At 41.8% G+C, this 18,663-nt stretch overlaps 2 protein-coding genes across 3 annotated transcripts; both read right to left on the bottom strand.

Moving 5' to 3' along the window:
• Positions 1-317: 317 nt before the first annotated feature.
• Positions 318-6,807, bottom strand: si:dkey-219e21.2 (butyrophilin subfamily 1 member A1). Its single transcript, XM_064329934.1, has 11 exons — positions 6,726-6,807; positions 6,330-6,397; positions 5,559-5,710; positions 5,016-5,111; positions 3,728-3,868; positions 3,100-3,237; positions 2,867-2,995; positions 1,420-1,471; positions 1,141-1,167; positions 1,015-1,041; positions 318-906 (listed from the first exon to the last, which is right to left on the bottom strand). The coding sequence occupies exons 2-11, from the start codon at positions 6,388-6,390 to the stop codon at positions 374-376; spliced, it is 1,356 nt and encodes a 451-aa protein (XP_064186004.1). The 5' UTR covers positions 6,391-6,397; positions 6,726-6,807; the 3' UTR covers positions 318-373.
• A 2,276-nt stretch (positions 6,808-9,083) lies between these two features.
• On the bottom strand, positions 9,084-17,583 carry capgb (capping protein (actin filament), gelsolin-like b). Of its 2 annotated transcripts, none has more exons than XM_064328827.1 (9): positions 17,426-17,583; positions 13,840-14,033; positions 12,611-12,765; positions 12,241-12,402; positions 11,585-11,734; positions 10,894-10,983; positions 10,581-10,713; positions 10,375-10,466; positions 9,084-10,036 (listed from the first exon to the last, which is right to left on the bottom strand). In XM_064328827.1, the coding sequence occupies exons 2-9, from the start codon at positions 14,030-14,032 to the stop codon at positions 9,971-9,973; spliced, it is 1,041 nt and encodes a 346-aa protein (XP_064184897.1). In that variant the 5' UTR covers position 14,033; positions 17,426-17,583; the 3' UTR covers positions 9,084-9,970. The 2 variants fall into 2 exon arrangements, with proteins under 2 accessions (XP_064184897.1, XP_064184898.1); XM_064328828.1 differs by lacking the exon at positions 17,426-17,583 and adding an exon at positions 16,565-16,691.
• Positions 17,584-18,663: the final 1,080 nt, after the last annotated feature.

Here is an 18,663-nt window from a genome sequence, read left to right on the forward strand (position 1 = left end):
GGTAACTGGTGAAAACAAAAATGTGCACACACACCGGCCCTCCAGGACCGGAATTGCCCACCCCTGATCAACACGGTAACTTCTGCCGATTCTCACACCCCTACACACTAAGAGTCTGACAAACAATGAGTCTGCGCTGAACCCCAGAAATCAGGGGCTACATATAGGCCTCCTACACTGACCTCATCAGGACAATAGCTCAGACAAATACCTGTGAGGTGCTATCACCTCACCATAGTACTCATACACCTGCCCCTCGTCAGGGTCAATTAACTCGCAGAAATCAGAGAGAGAGGTGCCACCACCTCACAGTGTGTGTGTGTGTGTGTAAAAGGGAGGGTGTGCTATGGTTGGGAGTGGGGGGGGGGGGTCTTTAGAACTCAGCGACAGATTTTGGAGAGGAGACCGTGATGAGAGTTCGGCCATCCAGTGGGGCAAATAGAGGGTATAGCTTCCCCTTGAAAGTGGCAGAGAAGGTGTAGATGTGGGACTTGTTCTCCACGTTGTAGAAAGAGATTTGGCCTTCCTCATAGTCGAGGTAGACACCCAACTTACGCGGGACTAGTCCCACGGGGAGTGGCGTCTCGGGCTTGGTGCAGGCGTAGAACTGTCGGGTGCTGCGCCACAGGGTCCAGTAGCCCTGTGGCGGGGCCATGGGGAAGCGACCACACCTCTTGGATGTGGCAGTCGTCAGCCCCACCCTCCAGTAGCCATTGTTGGCCAGGTCCACCTCCCAGTAGTGGCGGCCACAGGAGAAGCCCTCCCAGCCAAGAACGCAGGGCCAGACATCGAAGCGCTGCGTGCTGGGAGCCACGTCCCTCTCGGACAAGGCCTCCTGCACCTTCTTGCAGTCATCGGACAACAGCAGCCAAGGGTGGTTGGTCATGGGATCCAGAGTCACGTCAGCTACAAAATGGGAAAGAAACATTGTCAGCCACATTTTACCCATTTTCACCTTCTAAACGGAAAACTCAAAATGCTAAAATTGCGTTTAGTGAAAATTAAAATAATTACCTGCGGCACTTGTGATCCAGCTCCAAACTAGAAGAGAGCAAGATAGATGTCATCAATGCAAAGAACCAAAAGGCTGATTTCAAAAATTGAAGATCGAAAGAATTCAAAGAATATATATGTATTAACCTGAATTTGGGATGTATCTGGGGGTCCCTGTTCAGAAGAAAAATAAATATTAGAACACGTAATTGACACTGATTGACAGGCATTTGAATGTTGTTTAAGACTTCACCCATTACTTGCTTCTGAATAGATACCTTCATTAGATAAATAAAGCATCACACTTGGAATATCAGCTTGGGGTGGGGGGGGGGGGGGGGGTTGGGGGGTGCTGTACAGTCAGAACCCATTTCTCACCTGTGCGCCCCCAACAGAACAACACCGAAAAAGATGAGGCTGTCTCACCTGCTTTCCAGGTGCGTTGTTTGGCTGACAGCCACAGCTGGGGGACAATGTCCTAAAGAAGGGATGGGGGGCATATGGTGAAGACTCAGAGAAGAAGAATGTCAGAAGATGTGAAGAATGTCGGAGAAAGCTAATGGATTTCACCTTGATTATTTCCCTGAAGATGGTGCTGGGATGGAAACTGACCTACAGCTACAAATAAATCAGTTGGAGACTTTAGGCTAATTAAAGCTCTGTATAAGACTGGCCCTTGAGGCCTTATGTACCCTAGCCTTGTGCCCGGAGAAGTAGGGGTAGAAATGTGCCTAAATTCCCAAGGCCTGCAGAGCAAAAACGTCTTTGGTGAGACAGAGACCACCGCTCAGCTGATGGTGATGTCTTCAGCTGCTTCACATCAGCTGCTGTTTTCTTTTGTGTGAAGATGAAAGCACTCTCAAACTATTCCACTGATTTGGAAAGTCTATGGCTTTTACAACACGCAATAAAGAACACCTGATACCTTAGCCCCTTGCAAACTGCACAGATCTATGACCGAAGAGACACTCCACTGTTTGTGTGACAGTTACATGTGCAGCATATCCTGTCCTGTACAGCCTGTTTTATTGCATATACTGAGGGGCTTATCATATGGTCCAGGTTTGAACAAAAGCTGGCTGCTATTAATCATTAATGCAACACAATAATTACAACTTAAATGTTATGCAATTTTTCATTTTTAAAAGAATTCAAATGGCTGGGTTTTATGCTCGTGTGCTTTTATTTGAATTACATATAGCAACCAGATCGTACCTCTTTCACACACTTTTCATGGGATCACTACAGCTGTCACTTGTCACTTTATTAAATTTTATTAATACAGCTGTGATTCCTGCTTGAATGTATGTGAGATTTGTATGTTTGTTTTAATTATATAGCCTGTTTTTGCTGGCATTTTCAGAAAATCAAAATAGTTTTGAAAGAGGCTACAGCTACAGATGCCTTGAGCTGAGATTTATGACTGTCATAAACATTTATTGCGCAAGTGTGGGAATGATCTTGTTGTTAATGGCTGTGGCCCAATTGGCCAATATTTAGCTCAACATAAATTGGTTATATAAGTTTCAACGGCAGGAGATAACATGGAAATTGTTTTAGTTTCATGATTGCTGAGCTCACGTTTGCAATTCTTTAGCGATTTAACATGTTCATTTAACAGGCTTTGGAGGAGGGTTGTAATCGCTGAATCTGTGGTGTGTATAGGGATGTGAGAATTTCTCAGGTACAGTTATTTTATGTTGTAAATTTGATGTGAGCTACTTAAAAAGGAGTGGTAACAAACCAGAGTGGATTCAATCTGAAGTAAAAATGTTGAAAACATGGAATGGCAGTTAGGCTAAATGTTTAAATATTATAAATGAGAAACTGTGTGTGTGTGTGTGTGTGTTTTGGCAGGTGCATTGAGACTAACCTTGCTGTCCTCTTTCAGCAGGGACCAGGTGATGAACTCTAGAAGAGGAAGGAGGCTTCCCAGCCTCTTCTTCCTCAGTCCAAGCATGCGCAGCATCTGAGCCAGCTCTTCCCCTGGCACCCCGCAGCTCTGTACAGACAGACAGCCAGCATTATACTGAACCAACGCACAAACTCAATGAAGGGATTAAATTACCTGCAGAAATTAATTAGAGAGACAGTTACACACTTTACCTCTGACACACTGTGCAGCTCCTTGGCCCATTCCATGACTGTCTGTTTCACCAGTTCATTGTGGTCTTCATTTTCATCTTTGCTCTCTGTTTCCTGGAGCTCACGCCTCTCATGCCTCCAAGGACACTGCTTAAAAAGCTGAAAATCGGAGACATGACATGCAGTCATAGCTGTAGAGAAGGCCAAACTGTCTCTTACTTTTTCTCCTGATTTATTTAGTTGGCTGCTTCTTTCACAGATTTACATCACTAACTATGGCCAGTTAGGTCAGACTTTGATTCTCTGAGTCTATTTTATGTTCCATTTTTGGTTCTGAATGGGACATATGGTCATTTGTCTCCACTCGGGGTAAGACATCAACAATGTCAAGACTGGATGACAACTAGTAGTCTTTGAGAAACAGGTACACATGCATTGTTTGTGGCGTTAACTAATCTGTGCCTTTTAGAAATGTATTAATATTACTGATTTCACTACTGAAACTTTCAGTAAATGGCATGCATGCCAGTCTCTATCTCCTGCCCCTCCACCTCTGTCTGTGCTAGATTTTATCTGAGTTGGATGACTTGTATGAATAAAGCTTAAATAAAATAAAAAGATTTAAGTAATCATTCCCAGCTTATCTCACCATATCCACGTTTTTGAGCTCGTCTGCCCACTGCAAGATGAGTTTCCGGCTCTCCTCAAGGCTGCGCACAGCACGTGGGTCAGCATTGGGTGCGAAGCTGGCTTCCTCCTTACTGGTGCCCTCGCCTGCCTTGTTGCCACTCTGTAAACACACAGACACATGCCAATGGCAACACAATGGCCAAACACCATTCAGCAGCTTCCACACTGTGTGTGAGAAATCTATCACTGAAGATTGATTCGCCTGCATCCATCGGGTTTCATATCTCCAGGTACCCAGCAGGAGTAGCATAGCCACGCCCCCCCCCCCTCCCCACCACACCCTCCCTTCCAGATGCTTAATTACACTCTCATAACCCCGGTCTTGGTTTTCCAGCAGGCCCAATGCCAGCACCTGCCACTTCAACTCTCCTGTGTCTGTTCCACTGACCCTATATCTCTGCCAACCTTTAGACCGTATTAATAAATCTTCTGCAGATATGGTGTGATTAAAATTGCAGGGCTGTAAACTGTGATACGCACTAGAGTATCACCCCCCAGGGAAGGCAGGTGCATCATTGGCCGAGCAGGTATTGCGATACTAAACCTGTGCCGTCTAGTCTCCCTGGGCAATGCTTATCTAAATGCAATAAAATAGAGACAGCAGGTCTCAACTTTGTCCTCTTAATCTTTTTGCACGCAACACACAGCGTGCTTATTCAATGATGAGAAATGGCTGGCAATTCCCGTAAAGAGAGGGGGGTGGTTAAGTAGGTAATTCTATGCAATTAGGTCTGAGAATTGAATTCAGAATATGAAAACTCTGATTATTATAACACTCAGTCTCAATTTGCATAGGGCAGAAAACCAATTTGCTCATAAAAATATCAGTTTTCTGTAATCCGAATCGATTTTTCTGTTATTTGTGTTCTATTTTTTTTTAAAAAGCTGCTGGGGGAATGCAAGCAAAAATTGAAGTATGGTGTATGTTCTGAAAATTGGTTATGGAGTCATTACAAGTTTTGCCTAAATTTGTCCCATGCAATGTTGGCACTATTTCCCATAAAACAGTATACAAGAAGTGATGATTTAACCTTTAAAATTATTGGTCCAGCTTAGCCTGATTAAACTAGACAGCTAGTAATGATAACAGTATCAGAAACAGAGCTCCCCATCTGTTAATAAAACTGTACATAATGGTGTGTCTGTGTTTGATGCTGTTCTCTTAGCTTCTTCCCATCCACTGTCTATACTCCTGCCTCTCTCATGCACTCTTTCAATCTCAAGTAGCCTATTCCATTAAGGCCTACCTTGCAGACACGCACAACCTCCTCCTTCCAGTGATTTATGAATCTCACACACTCCTCCAAACTCCGCAGATCCTGAAGGCCCTGCTGCCTGGTGTGCTGAAGACAGATAGAGTTGACACATTCAATAAATTCATCAAATTAGAATAATACAAGAAGTAAAGTAAGTCCAAGCTTAGCACTCTACTGCCCACATATTACTTTCACTTCCTGTCTGCTCACTAGTTTGCTGCCCCACACCCCTTTTCATGCTTCCTCCTTAATCTTATTTCTATTGCAGTCCACCCTTTCACCCACTCCCCCTTTCTTCTACCCCCCTCTTACTTTCCCACTGCAACTAGATGGTCAATAAAATTTTTTGGCATGACAACAACATCACCATATGTTAAAAATCATGAAACGTCATTGCCAAAAAGCATCATATACTGTATGTATGCTCATTACACTGGTACGATGATTGCAGTTAAACTGTAACCTCCAACTATGGCATTGAGAGCAGATAGGTCATGCAAAAAAATTCCCCTTGCTTTCTTCCTGTTTGCGCACCTGTGGACGGGTGGAGCTGGTGGTGCTCTTTAAGTGGCTGCTGGGAACAGAGCTATGGGCTTGCACATTCTCCTCGGGGAGGGTCCATCGCACGGCTCCGATGGAATTGCTCTGGGCTGTGCTCTCAAATTTCAATTTAGAGCAATGGAGCTCTGTGGTGACAAGGCAGGGGAAGGTCAGAGCAATCTTACCCATTTCCCCCACTACTGTCATCCAAATTACAGCCAAAACTGCAATTATTGCAGCTATCATAAACTCCTCCTTTATACTACAGAGTCTTATTGAGATCATTCACTTCCCCTTAAACATAAAAATGCCTCTGTTTAACTAACATTCAACTCACAAGTAAATGCAAGTTTATAGTGTAAAAAATTATAATAATAACATGCATGCATACTATAGCAACACAACAAATATATAGTTCCTGGAAAACACTGCAATATTTTCAGCTGAATTATTCAGCTCAGGATAAACACATTGCTACAACAAACATTTCAAATACAGATTATCTCAAGACTTTCTGAAACTGAAGTGACAGGACTATAAATTAACCAATTCATTACCTTAGTAATGTTCACTAGTATGAGTTCTACAGACCCATTTGCTGAAATAGAAAATCACGCACTATATTTCATACCCAACGAAAGCAACTATCACCTATTCAAACAAAAAAGTTTTCTTCTTTAAGGAAGTGAAATATAATATACAATAAAAAAAGGAAATTAATATTCAGAAAAGTTGATTATTGGAACACAGAAATTCAGGACTTACTAAGAGTCTTCTCCTTAAGGATGCCCTTCATCTCGAATTTTGTAACCTTGCTTTGTGACATGATGTATCTGTGTGGTAGATGGATAGACGTACCTTTACAACATGGTATCTAGGAAAACTATCTAGGTATCTAGGTATCTAAATTAGCATTAGACTTACAAACTACAGGATCCTTCATGATTCCTTCAACTCTAAAAAAAAGCACATTCTAGACAGATGACTTCCAATGGATCCAATCAATCAGTTCATAAAGCTGATTTTACCAAAAAACATGTATTTTATTTTTTCATATTCAGACAGGCAGAAAGCACAGAGGATAATAGACAGAGAAGGGTGGTGTTGACTATGTGGCTTCAGAGTTGGCCACTCTATATAATAATTAAACTGTAGGCTTACCCTTAGTGAGGAGAGAGGCTAGTGTGCGGTCTTGACTCCTGAAAGACTGGACAGTAAACTGTGAGCATCAACAGGTTTTATTACGAGCTAACAATGTAAGACCTTTGGACTTTTCCCAGCTACAGGTAGAGGTGTAATATATAGGGAATGAGGGGGGAGAATAACCCAGTTGAAATTCTTTAATGCTCCATCTCCTTGGAGACACACACACTCTCACACACGCACACACAAACACATACACACACACACCCACACATGTTTCTTAATCATAAATTATGACTCAGAATATGAAATCTGCCATGCCCTCGGATGAAAAGATGATACATAATTCCAGAAAGATCTGGGAACACTAACTCTGTGTGATAACCACTTACCACGAAGCACTTAACCATATGAACAACTTACCGTCATTGTCTTGCCAGGAATAAGAGTACCGGAAGGACACAGCAGTTCAAGTAAGGAAGCAATTCGAGCAGTTCAAAAATTATGAGCTCAAATGTCTATAAATTACCTGCTTACTTAGAGGGGGTGGATTGACTATATAGAAATATAGTGATACTTTCCATTATTCCAGTGTCTATACTGATATTTATATTGCTTTCCATTAAGTGTAACTTCCCAGCAGACTGAGAATGTAGATGTTTATTAGGGAGTTTATCAGCATATAATTCCATACTGCCATTGCAAATTAACACAGAGGATGTACAGTGCCTTTTATAAGTATTTGGACAGTGACAAAACTTATGTTGTCTTAGCCCTCCACTCCAGCACATTGGATTTGGAATAAAATAATGAAGATGAGGTTAAAGTCATTGTCTTCCTGTAGATTTAGCACGGTCCAATGAGTTCGGAGGTATTTAGTTGAACTTGTGCAGATAAAATGTTTCTGTGCACTCCAGAATTCATTCTCCTGCTGCTATCAGCAGTTACACTATCAATTATCATTCTGGCATAGTACTTGTGGCAGCCATACATACCCAAACCATAACACCCCCACCACCCTGTTTCACAGATGGGGGGGGGGGGGTATGCTTTGGGTAGTGGGCAGTTTCTTTTGGTCTCTAGTATTGAGCTTACCACTCAATTTGTCTATGTCTGACTGTTTCTTTTCTTATTTCTCAGCCTCATGATGGCTTCCTTGACATTCCTCATGTTGCCAAATACCAATAACAGACTCCAAAGGCAATCAAAAGCCCAGAAGCCAGACTAGATACTATAAGCTTTCTTATACCTGAACTAAGTGGGCAATTGAACACACCTGACCAATCAGATACGCCTGTGAAGCCATTTGTTCCAAACATTATGATGCCCTGAAATGGGAGAATTATACAAGTGCTGTCGTTTCTTCATGGTGAAACCAAAATGTATAACTTTTTAAAATAAAAGCTGAAAATCTGCACTTTTACTACATGTGAATTGTTTGATTACACACCTAAAAAATGTGGAGCACAGAGCCAAATAAAGAACAAAAGCCCAAAAGATTATGAAGCTCACATTATATATGAACAATTGGAGAACTGCTTTATTCCTGTTTACAGAACTAAGTTTTGAGCATGAAGAGCCATGTTCCTTTACCCAGACCACTTTTCCAAGTTAGACAGGGTCCTGCAGGGTCCTGTTGGAGCATGATGTTAATTGAAGTTAACAATTTGCATTATATTCATTTGGCAGACGCTTTTCGCCTGTCACTAATGCATTGCACATGGAAAACAAACACCACTAGAGCTAGAGATAGGCACAGTAACAATCATATAAATTCACCCATAAAGATGCATGCCTCAATATATGATAGATAAGCAGAGATAAACATTAAGGTATTTTCTGAATGGCATTTACAGGAAACAGATGGTGGTTTCTAATATATACAAAGATTTGGTTTAATTGATTGGTCTATAAATCACAGCTGACATAAGAGCCACATGGAACAAACAACTGAAGTTTTCTTAAAGCTTGATTTTGACCTCCGCAGCAAGGAGGCTACCAATTGGTATTTACAAGGTAGTTATGCAACAGACCACATGATGATTATGAAGGCCTCAAACAGTCATTTATGAGTTGTGACTGACTGGTTGCCCCAGAAATAAAGGGCTAGATAGTACAGTGCAAAATGTCTGTGAATGTGGCCCACTTGATCCTGATTTCTTTTGAAAAATACTGACGTCCTGCATAGAGATAGGTTCTGGTATTTTGTGCAATCTCAAAATCTAATGGACACTGGCACAAATTTTCATTAAATCAAAAAGTTGGCCTTTGACCTTACGCTGTAGAGACCTTATCAAGCATATTTTGTAGGATGTCCTTAGGACATCAGATACTGTATATTTTTTAAAGTTTGCAGAGAATATGCCATAACAGCTATTCAAAATGTAACATACTGTTTAATCTTTGGTCAAAACATTAAAAAAAACATATTCCACCCCATTACAATACATGAATGAGATGTGTGGAACCCATTCAGTCACTAGAATAATACTAAATGAGCTAAGCATGACTTAAACCTCCTGCATGTATAATTATGCAGGTGAGAATGGTGTAGGGCATTTGCAAAGCTATGCACCCAAGTAAACATTAAATTCTCCAGGTTACTCTCCAATGTATTGATTCAATTAATGTTATATCTTCATGTTTTACATTAACCTGCTATAAACAAATTTACCGGTTATGGATTATACATTATCTGCATTACAATGTCAAAGCCATACATACACTAATTGCACAAATAAAACATCCTTGAATTCAAAGTTGAGAGACTTCCCTGAGCGTGACTTTATTGTTCTGGAAGTTGAATCATGCACTGAAGCTTGAATATAGAGTGCACAATAATAATTTTTATTGTATTTGCTGTAGGTCTGCTACTGTATATTCAGAAACAGTATTACTGTAAAACAAATATGTAAAAAAAACTCACTGTAATCTATGCAGTAAATAATCTTGGCGCACTTTAAAATAAAAGTTATGACGATAGTAAACACCAGAGGGCACTGTAAACTCTCAATGTGATCATCACATTTGTAAAACAAACCATGATGGGGTTGTATTTCATCCATGATGGGAGTTCATTGTATGCTTGTGTAGGCATGCTCAATTTATATATATATATATATATATATACATGCATACACACACACAAACATACAAAGGTGATTTTTGGTGGGACTAAACATGACATCAGTAAGAATAATATTGCTTGCTGTTTATTTGACGAAGGTGGGACATGCATGGAAATGCTTTGGTTATGGGTGACTTCAGTCCCAGTTCTTAAAGAACTGCTTGAAAATGACCCTCTCTCTGCCCTGGGGAAGGATCTCCACCTGTAAAAACATGCATAGCACACTGTCACTCAGATATCTCCACCTCTACAAAGCTGTCGGACAGTTATGAGACAAGAGCTCTTGATGATTGCCATGAATTAAAATATATTATAGGGAACTCCAAGTAAAGTCCTACAACTTACATTGCAAAAATGTAAGATATTTCCATTAGAATCTTTAGAAGTTTATGTAAATGTTGTACAATGTGTTTTTCAAAATATCTGTCAATATTTTGATTGATGCAGTTTTTCTTTGAAAATGGGTCTAAATATGATTTTTTTACCATTCAAATCTTTTACACTAATGGAGTATAATGGTAACAAAGGACTGACAATCACCTGTGTTTTCATCTTGGGATAGTTCATCTGTTGGATGAAGTCATCAGCCATCTTTAGAGCCTCTTTCTTCTCTTCTGCATTGGCTCCACTCCCTAAGAAACAACAACACCAGCTAATCAGTAAAGTTAATTTTTTTAAAAATTGTAGTTCTATTCCAAAAACATAATAAACGTATTCCTTTTCTCTGCATTCCCCTCTCATCTCACCTTTCCAGACAAAGATCTTGCCATTGTTTCCATTGTCCAGGATAAAGCAGTCATCACGCACCAGGAGGTCCTTCTGAAATGGGCTTTTCTCTGACACTTTGGTCAGCTTCATTGATCCTGTGGCATCAGACACCTGAAATGAGATGCCAGTAGACAATGCAAATCCATGGAATGTGATGAGAATGTGTTGTAAAAGTGTGCAAACCTGCTGCTTATCTGTATCCATTAATAGAGTAGTCCACAACTAGATATTCCACATTTTGAGGCATCACTACATCTAATGCATCAGTGGTGTTAAACAGGTTGCACACACCTTGTACAGAGAGGCAGAGCTAGCTTTGGAGTCAGCTTCGGAGTCAGCTTCGGAGTTTTCCTCTTTCAGACCTGTCATTGGACCCAGCACCTGCCAATTACCATAAAAGGGTGGGCATGGAATAACATTAAGGTTGAATGTTAAAGATATTTAAAGATTTCATTTTTTATTTTTCAACTCATAAAATGTCAATTGGGCAGATAACATTTGGTGTAACCCTGAATGTATTGAATGCTTTGTCCCTCTGCCTCTCAGTCTACTTCAAATGGGCACAATATATTTAATTTTTTTACAGGGAATGAAGGGTCTGCAATCTCCCATGGCAAATTTGTAATTGTTACATTTTATTCATAAGAATGCCCTGTATGCATAAATGCAGCATAGAATCTAGATTACTCATAGTCCAAGGTCACATTTAAAGTGTCACCTTGATTCTGGAGGTAGAGGTTGATGTAGCCAATGCAGAGCATTAATTTCAATAGTTAAATTTAATCATTTTAAGGGGTAAAAAAATGGCACAATATGTACAGTCAAACAGCTTAGTGAAGATGAAAAATCTGATTTGACTTATAGCAACTATAGCTGCTGACATTGATCATTTTGTGAGTCAGCTTGAAAACAGGCTTGCACTGATGTACAGTAGATAGGTTGTTTGGTTGATGCAAATGTTTCAGGGCATGGGTGACCTCACCTTCAGCATCTCTGGTGTTTCCTCTCCTTCATTGACATCTGTGATGCGGGCCTTCCCATGCCTCTCTGTGTCACGAATCAGGGTTGCGATCTCACGCACCTTCTGTTTCTCAAAGACGTTGGCCTGGGAGCCAATCCAGGAAATAATGGTCTGGACAAGATTCATGTACACACAGAGAAGGAGAGAGAGAGAGAGAGAGAGAGAGAGAAAGAGTAAGAGAGAGAAAATAGTAACAGGTAATTTAACTGTTTCCTGTTACATGAAGTACAGACAATGTCACCACATGCTCTAAAGGGAAGATACACAAATAGTACAACAAATGGAGCTATCATAGTAAAGATCACGAGCGTGCTTCAATTCTTTAGCTTTGACACTAGCACAGTAAAATAATCAGCATTGATGACTCACATCCTTTAACCCCCATGGGCTGCAATTTCATTCAAACATCAAAGGTAGATAGCACAGACATAAAAGAAATACATGCACGACTCTTCATATAATCAACTAAACATTATGTCCAAATGTCCAAATCTGAAGACCAAATCAAAAAACATTTCACATAAGAGAGTAGCTTTTGGTAGGCCTAGAGCTAGGAAATTGGATCTCTCACTCTGAGCATTTTCTCACTTTGTCTGCCTTCTACTCGTGGCTCTTACCTCTCCCATGTCAAGAATGAAGCAGTCTCCCTTGTTAAAACTTGCCCAGGTGAGCTCAACCTCCTTAGCTCGAATATTCCGCTTGCCCTTGATCTGGTACAACCTGTGGACTGGACCAGAACCACATGGTGTCTTGCGGAACCCTGACTCCACACCGCCCTCCTACAAGAATAAGACGCAACACCTTTGAGTGTGAGCATCCCATCATAACATAGGTAGGAAGACACAAATTATTGCTTCTTACAATGATCCACTCCAAAACCAATATATTTTTGCATATGGAGTCGCAGTGGCACCGTCATTGTCCACAGTGGTGGTTAGTTATTTATCCTACTTGTGTACCACTGCTCTTGACTCCCAGCAAGCCTACCTTATAGCTGACTCCTCTGGGAAAGAGGCTCATGAACTCAGGTGACTCGTAGCCCTGGACTTGCCGATGCTGGATAGGGTCCCCGCCCAGGAAGTTGTCCAGCTGTGTCGCCAACATGGCGCAGGCCACCTGCTCGTCACGCGAGGACTTCTCACCTGGAGCGAAGAGAACGAGGGAAAAGGGGGAGTGCGGGAGGACTTAATGGGCTTTCCTTGTGATGACAATCAGCTTAGTGTTACCTAATCACCGGATACATGATGGAAACAACAGCTACATCTGAGCACTGTAACAGAGCTCGTGAAATTTTAATGGCCATGGCAAAATCTGCCCTTCCCTTTTTTCCCCTGGGACACTTCCCTCTTTCTATCTCTCTCTCTCTTTCTCATCCCAACTCTCTTTCTATACCATTTGCTCATCCCACTCATCCTGCTCCCTCCTTCCCTCCATCTGTGTGTCGCTCCAACAGCATGCCATTACCTAGGTCTCACAGGCTCACCTTTCCTTCTCTCTCTCTCTGCAGTATGTTTTATTTACAACAGTACATTTTCAAGTTGCATCCCTAATACTGGTGATGGCACAGTCCCTGTCACAATTTATTTGAAAGCAAGGATGTCTTAAGACTGTGCTTGTGTTTAGGGGAATAACTATTGCATATAATATTTTAAAACTATAGCATCCAGCCTATTTTTCTCGCGAGTGATGTTGCTAGCCACAATATTTAGAAACATTGGGCCTCATTCATGAAACATGTGTACGTTTACATTTGATCGTAAACTGCGTGTAAGAACGTTTCTAAAAGCATTTCGACATTCATCATTTATTTCTTATGCTGTAATCGCAAATCGCATGAAATGGATTACGCATAAAATTTACAAACAGCCGGCATTCATAATCTCATACACCTGTGACACGCACAAAAACAAAGGTCTGCAGAAATGTCATGAATCCCATATTGGTGATTTTTTTTAAGAACAAATGTAAAAAAAATTTGAGAAGTTTTGTGAATGAGGCCCATTCATCTTAAATACAGTTTGGCTCACCAAAGCTCTCTGATGGAAAATCTGAAAATAATACAGTATCCATTTTTCTTAGGAGTCCGTACAGCTGGGATTGAGAAAGCATTGCCCTGCCACCCCTCTCTCTCATGCACTAATCCATCTGTACTTACTAGCACCCTTCTCTCTCAGTCTCTATTCATACCTGGGCAGGGAACCCCCCACGCAACCCACCAAGCCACATGTGCAGATCAGCCCCCTCCTCTCCTCTGTTGCTCAGCACCAGGTAGGAGTCCCCGTTGAAGAAGGCCCCCAGCTCGGAGGGTTTCAGTGGAACGGCCTTCATCTTCTCCACCCTCCAGCCTCGTAGCCCTGGTTCCCTGGCCTCGGGCCCAAACTGACCTGGAGCTGCCTGGAAAGGTTGCATTCTGTACGGGACAGAGGACAGAGGGAGGTCAGGAGGGGAGAGAGGGACCAGGGTCAAGAGCAGAAGAGACAGAAGTAACAAGAAGAGAATCGTGTCCAGGGAAGCAAAAGAAAATGACTCAGGGAAGATTTGAAGTGAGAGGAAATTAAAGTCAGGAGGTAAAAGTGGGAGCAGAGATAGAGGTTAACATACATGATTAAATTGACCATGGAGGCAGACTGAATGAATTAAGGAAAGAAGCAAAAACAGGAAGGGAGAAGGAAGTAGACAAGAAGACAGAAGCAGAATTTAAGAAGGGGACTGCGCAATGGGAACAACCAAACTGGGCAGTTGATTGCATCATTGTTATGGAATCCCCCCACTAGGTTCTCCAAGATACGAGATTGCGCAGGTACCCCATAATTAATGTCATTGCATAGCTGTATCCACGGGTGAGTCAGACTACGTCTCACACTGCCTCCTGCACGGATCATCTCATTTTGCAGAATTGTTTAATTTCTATTACATTTTTTTCAAAAATTTGGTGTCCAATATGGGGCTGAGCATATCCAATTGCCACCCCAATTTGGAACAGCCAATCATCTGCAACGACAGCCGAGTTCATGCGCACATCCCCACTGCCAATTCGGGAGAGTGTAGTGTAGACATTGTGTAGCCACAACTGTGGTTTGCTGTCACTAGCTGCTTCTTTTCCACACTGCAGACTACAGCAAAGTTCCAGCGAAAGCCAGAGGAAGACCTTTTGTATGCGGCTTTGACTGCAATCCACAGGTGCCTGATTGACCAGCAGGGGTCGCTAGATAGTCATGCATGCAGAACCCTATCCAGCTGAACCCTCCTATTCCCTGAGTGACGCAATCGCCAACTGCGTACCGCCCTAAGGAACTACCAGCCACAGGCTGTGTGCAGCATTTTCCATTTCATTTCTCAACGATTCATCAAAATATATTGTCAGATTTTCTATGAACAGAAGAACACAGATTTCTGGAAATTGGTGTTTAGAGATATTGCTAAAGGCACTGCATTTTGGATTAGCAAAGAATGTAACACGCCCTAAGCATTAAATGGTGTTCACAACATAGACAAACCTAACTGTATGGTGTGAAAAAACCCAAAGTCTCTTAATCCTTTCTCAGAGTTTCTGAATTCTTTCTGAAGAGTCCATTCTTAGGCCTCTTTCAATTAAAGGTCAAGGAAAAGATCTCTCTTTGGTATTAGCATTAATAAATTGAGAATCCTCTTCAAATTGTGGTGCTGACAGTGCCATTGTGTGTGTGGCAGTCTCCATGGGAACATTAAATTGATTCATCATACTGTATGACTCAGCCCGAATATCTGAAAAATCCCAGCTAACCCACTGAGTACTCATTTCATTTAGGGTATCGTCTGTAAATCTTACATTTTCTCTAACTGCTAAAACAGTACAGCGATATTTGGAGAGTATGTTTGCTGTCATGTACATTTTACATAGGTTAAATTGTATGTACACTCAGAAAAATTTCAGAAAGAGTTTATTTGATGAATTATGGATATAAAGTGTTTCTATATATATTTATAATTGCATGGTTCATTGAAAGACAGTCACAGCAGTCAGCCTTATCTTTGCCTAGACACAGGTTCGTGCAAACCTCGCTGAGCCAGGTATCCGCCCTTCTGTTTGAGTGTGTGACTATTTGAGCAGTATCCATAGAAACTCCCACTCTGACTCACCCTCCTTTCACAGAAAAGCCTTCGAAGAGTGCAAGTACATTAACCCTTGTGTCCCACTCTCTCTTTGGGAGTCAGGTCTCCTCAGAGCAGAGCAGACAACCCAGACCATCGGTGTGTTTATTCAATGTTTAAACTAGCCATGTAAGCCTATGTTATGACAGATGCTGTACACTTTAGTGAAGGCTCTTCAGGACATGAACATGGCAATTCAGCACACACAAGGATGTCAACAGAGACCAGGGCAGCAGGAACTGGAGGGAAGAGCCTGACAGGTTGACAGTGGTGGCGAGCCACAGATGAGAACCTACACCACGTAACATGTCAACATCTCATCTGTCCCTACTGACGTGGCTGTGTCTTAACCACCTGGCACGTCAGTATGACACAGGGCAATAACCACAGACAGTGAAAGACCAAAATTAAAAACAAAGCTGGATGCAAACCACTGACATCTACCTCTTGTCTAACGTCCTGGTTTGAAATGGACAGAAATTAACTCAATCAAATAGCTTTAAAGACATGACCTTTTATAGAGTAGCCATTGCAAGCACTCCCATCATCAATAATGATGACACCAGTGTACAAAAGAAATCCATATATTGTCAAGGCAAATGAAAGGCACAAATATCTTGTGACCTAAAACAGAGCACAGTGTTTAAACACAGGTCAAAGGCAGAAGTGGCGACACAAGCAAAACAGGAAAGAGACATGATGCGTGCATAAAGGCAAGGTACTAGGGTTACAACGCTGAGACCTGTGTGGTAGGAGGCGAACGCATCGTGAAGAGTAAGTAAAGGCAAAAAAAGCCTGGGTCCACTTAACTGCAAGATCCCCTCGGTTAGCTCCGGCACGGTACCTGACTCTGGCTCCATTTTGCCCGCTTGTTTGTGTGTGTCTGAGTGAATCAGTGAACAGTTGTGTTGGTGCCTGCCTGGCCTGGTTAGCTTATATGCAGGAGGTAACTGGAGCTGGGACAATAATCTGAGTGCCCATCGAGAGGACGCCCTGTGGGGGCAGAGTCGGGTTCCTGACCAGCGCTAAACACCACAGGGATAATTAGTGCGCCTGCCTGCCTCCTCCCCACTGCAGAAGTTAAACAAAAGACAGATAGATAGCCAGAGGCAGAGATACACAGCAGGCTGCCTCCTTTGGCCTTGGGCAGTGGAGCAGCACTGGTGGCCGGAACAGGGGAGAGACGGGGAGACTGGGGTCAGCGATAGCGAGGCAGGATCACTGAGGCATCAGGTCCGCATGTGCTCTTAATCAGAGAGGGAAATATGAGAGTATAGAATATGCAGACTGACAGAGCGAGAGAAAGTGAGGTCCATCAGGTGAAGACTGAGTTTCTTTTCCCTCCAAACTCAAGCATTTCCCACTATTTTCTCATTTGAGAAAATGGTGGGATATGAAAGATAAAGAGGAAGGAATCCAAGTATAAAGATGCTCAAAGGAGTTATTTAAGATAAATAAATACATTTATTTAAAGATAAGTCAATAAATTACTGCAAATAACCGAGTACAGATCAATCTCTGCTTTTCTTTGTTTTCTTTGGTTATAGGCACCAAACAAACCAATCTGCTAAGCTTGACGAGAAGCTTTTCAAAAGAGCCCTTTACCAAATCCTTTTTGGTGGAGGGAAAAAATAAAGTAAAACTGCACAAGTAGATGTTTATGAAGCTTACCTTACAGCCTGGGGAGTGGTGAGTGCAGATTGAAATGAGCGGGATCTGAATGCACAAAAAACCAATGCACACACAGGATAACTTCTTTTTATAAACTTCCTGCCTTGCTCCAGCAGTTTAGCCCAGCCCCTTGGCTTTGAAACAAAGGTGAAGACAGAGAGCGAGAGAAAGAAAGAGAGAGAGAGAGAGAGAGAGAGAGAGAGAGAGAGAGAGAGAGAGAGAGAGCGAAAGAGAGAGAGAGAGAGAGAAAGAAAGAAAGAGTAAGAGAGAGAAAATAGTACCAGGTGGTTTAACTGTTTCCTGTTTCATGAAGTACAGACAATGTTTTTCTTCAACTGTGAAAATGTATTCAAAAAGTCCTATGCAAAGATTCATCTTAACTTCAAATCACTGTTTGGAATTGAGGAAGGAAGTGAATTGGGAAGCAGAAATGGGTTTAATTATAGTCGCACGGTAAACAGTCTCTGTACTTGTGACCAGTCTGTCTGTGATTAACCAGTTCAACATTAATGACAAGCCTAATGGGCATTTCCTTGACCAAAAATGTTAATGGAATCCATAAAAGTGCAGCTATGGTATCATTCTGTTAGAGACACTTGAGAAGGATCAAGGACAGGCATGTGCCCATGTGCCCAATGTGCCCCTCTGATTTGATTTTAGAAATTCAGTTTTGCATTATTATCATTACAGCTTTTCTAGGTTGGTGTACCTTTTCTCACTTTGAGCACCTGCCCCACAAGAGGCCTCAATGTGGTCATGATCTTGCACATTGGTGATTAGCAAAGAGTGTATGTTGTTTAAACATGCTGTGGATAGTGCGTCAGTAATAGATGTCAAGCATCCGGTAATATGCATTAACGACCGTCTGCGGTTTAGAAGTTTAAATTATTGATACAGGAGTACCGGATTCATGACTGTTGCTCTCTCCATCTATTTCCAGATCTTTAATAGTGCACTGTAACATGGATGATGTCATCTACAGCTACGTGGCTCTCCTCTTGCTTTAATGTCTCAATTCACACTCCAATACAAACATACCCAGTGTGCTGCTGGAGTCACAGTGTGTCCCACCACAGTGCTAAGTGCTGGAATTCCTGCTGAGGAGTTTCCTGGTACAAAACTGCCTGATCAATATAATTTTAAATGGTAAATGGTAAATGGACTGCATTTATATAGCGCTTTTATCCAAAGCGCTTTACAATTGATGCCTCTCATTCGCCAGAGCAGTTAGAGGTTAG

This window comes from Anguilla rostrata, chromosome 3, assembly GCF_018555375.3.
Source record: "Anguilla rostrata isolate EN2019 chromosome 3, ASM1855537v3, whole genome shotgun sequence".
NCBI lineage: Eukaryota > Metazoa > Chordata > Actinopteri > Anguilliformes > Anguillidae > Anguilla > Anguilla rostrata.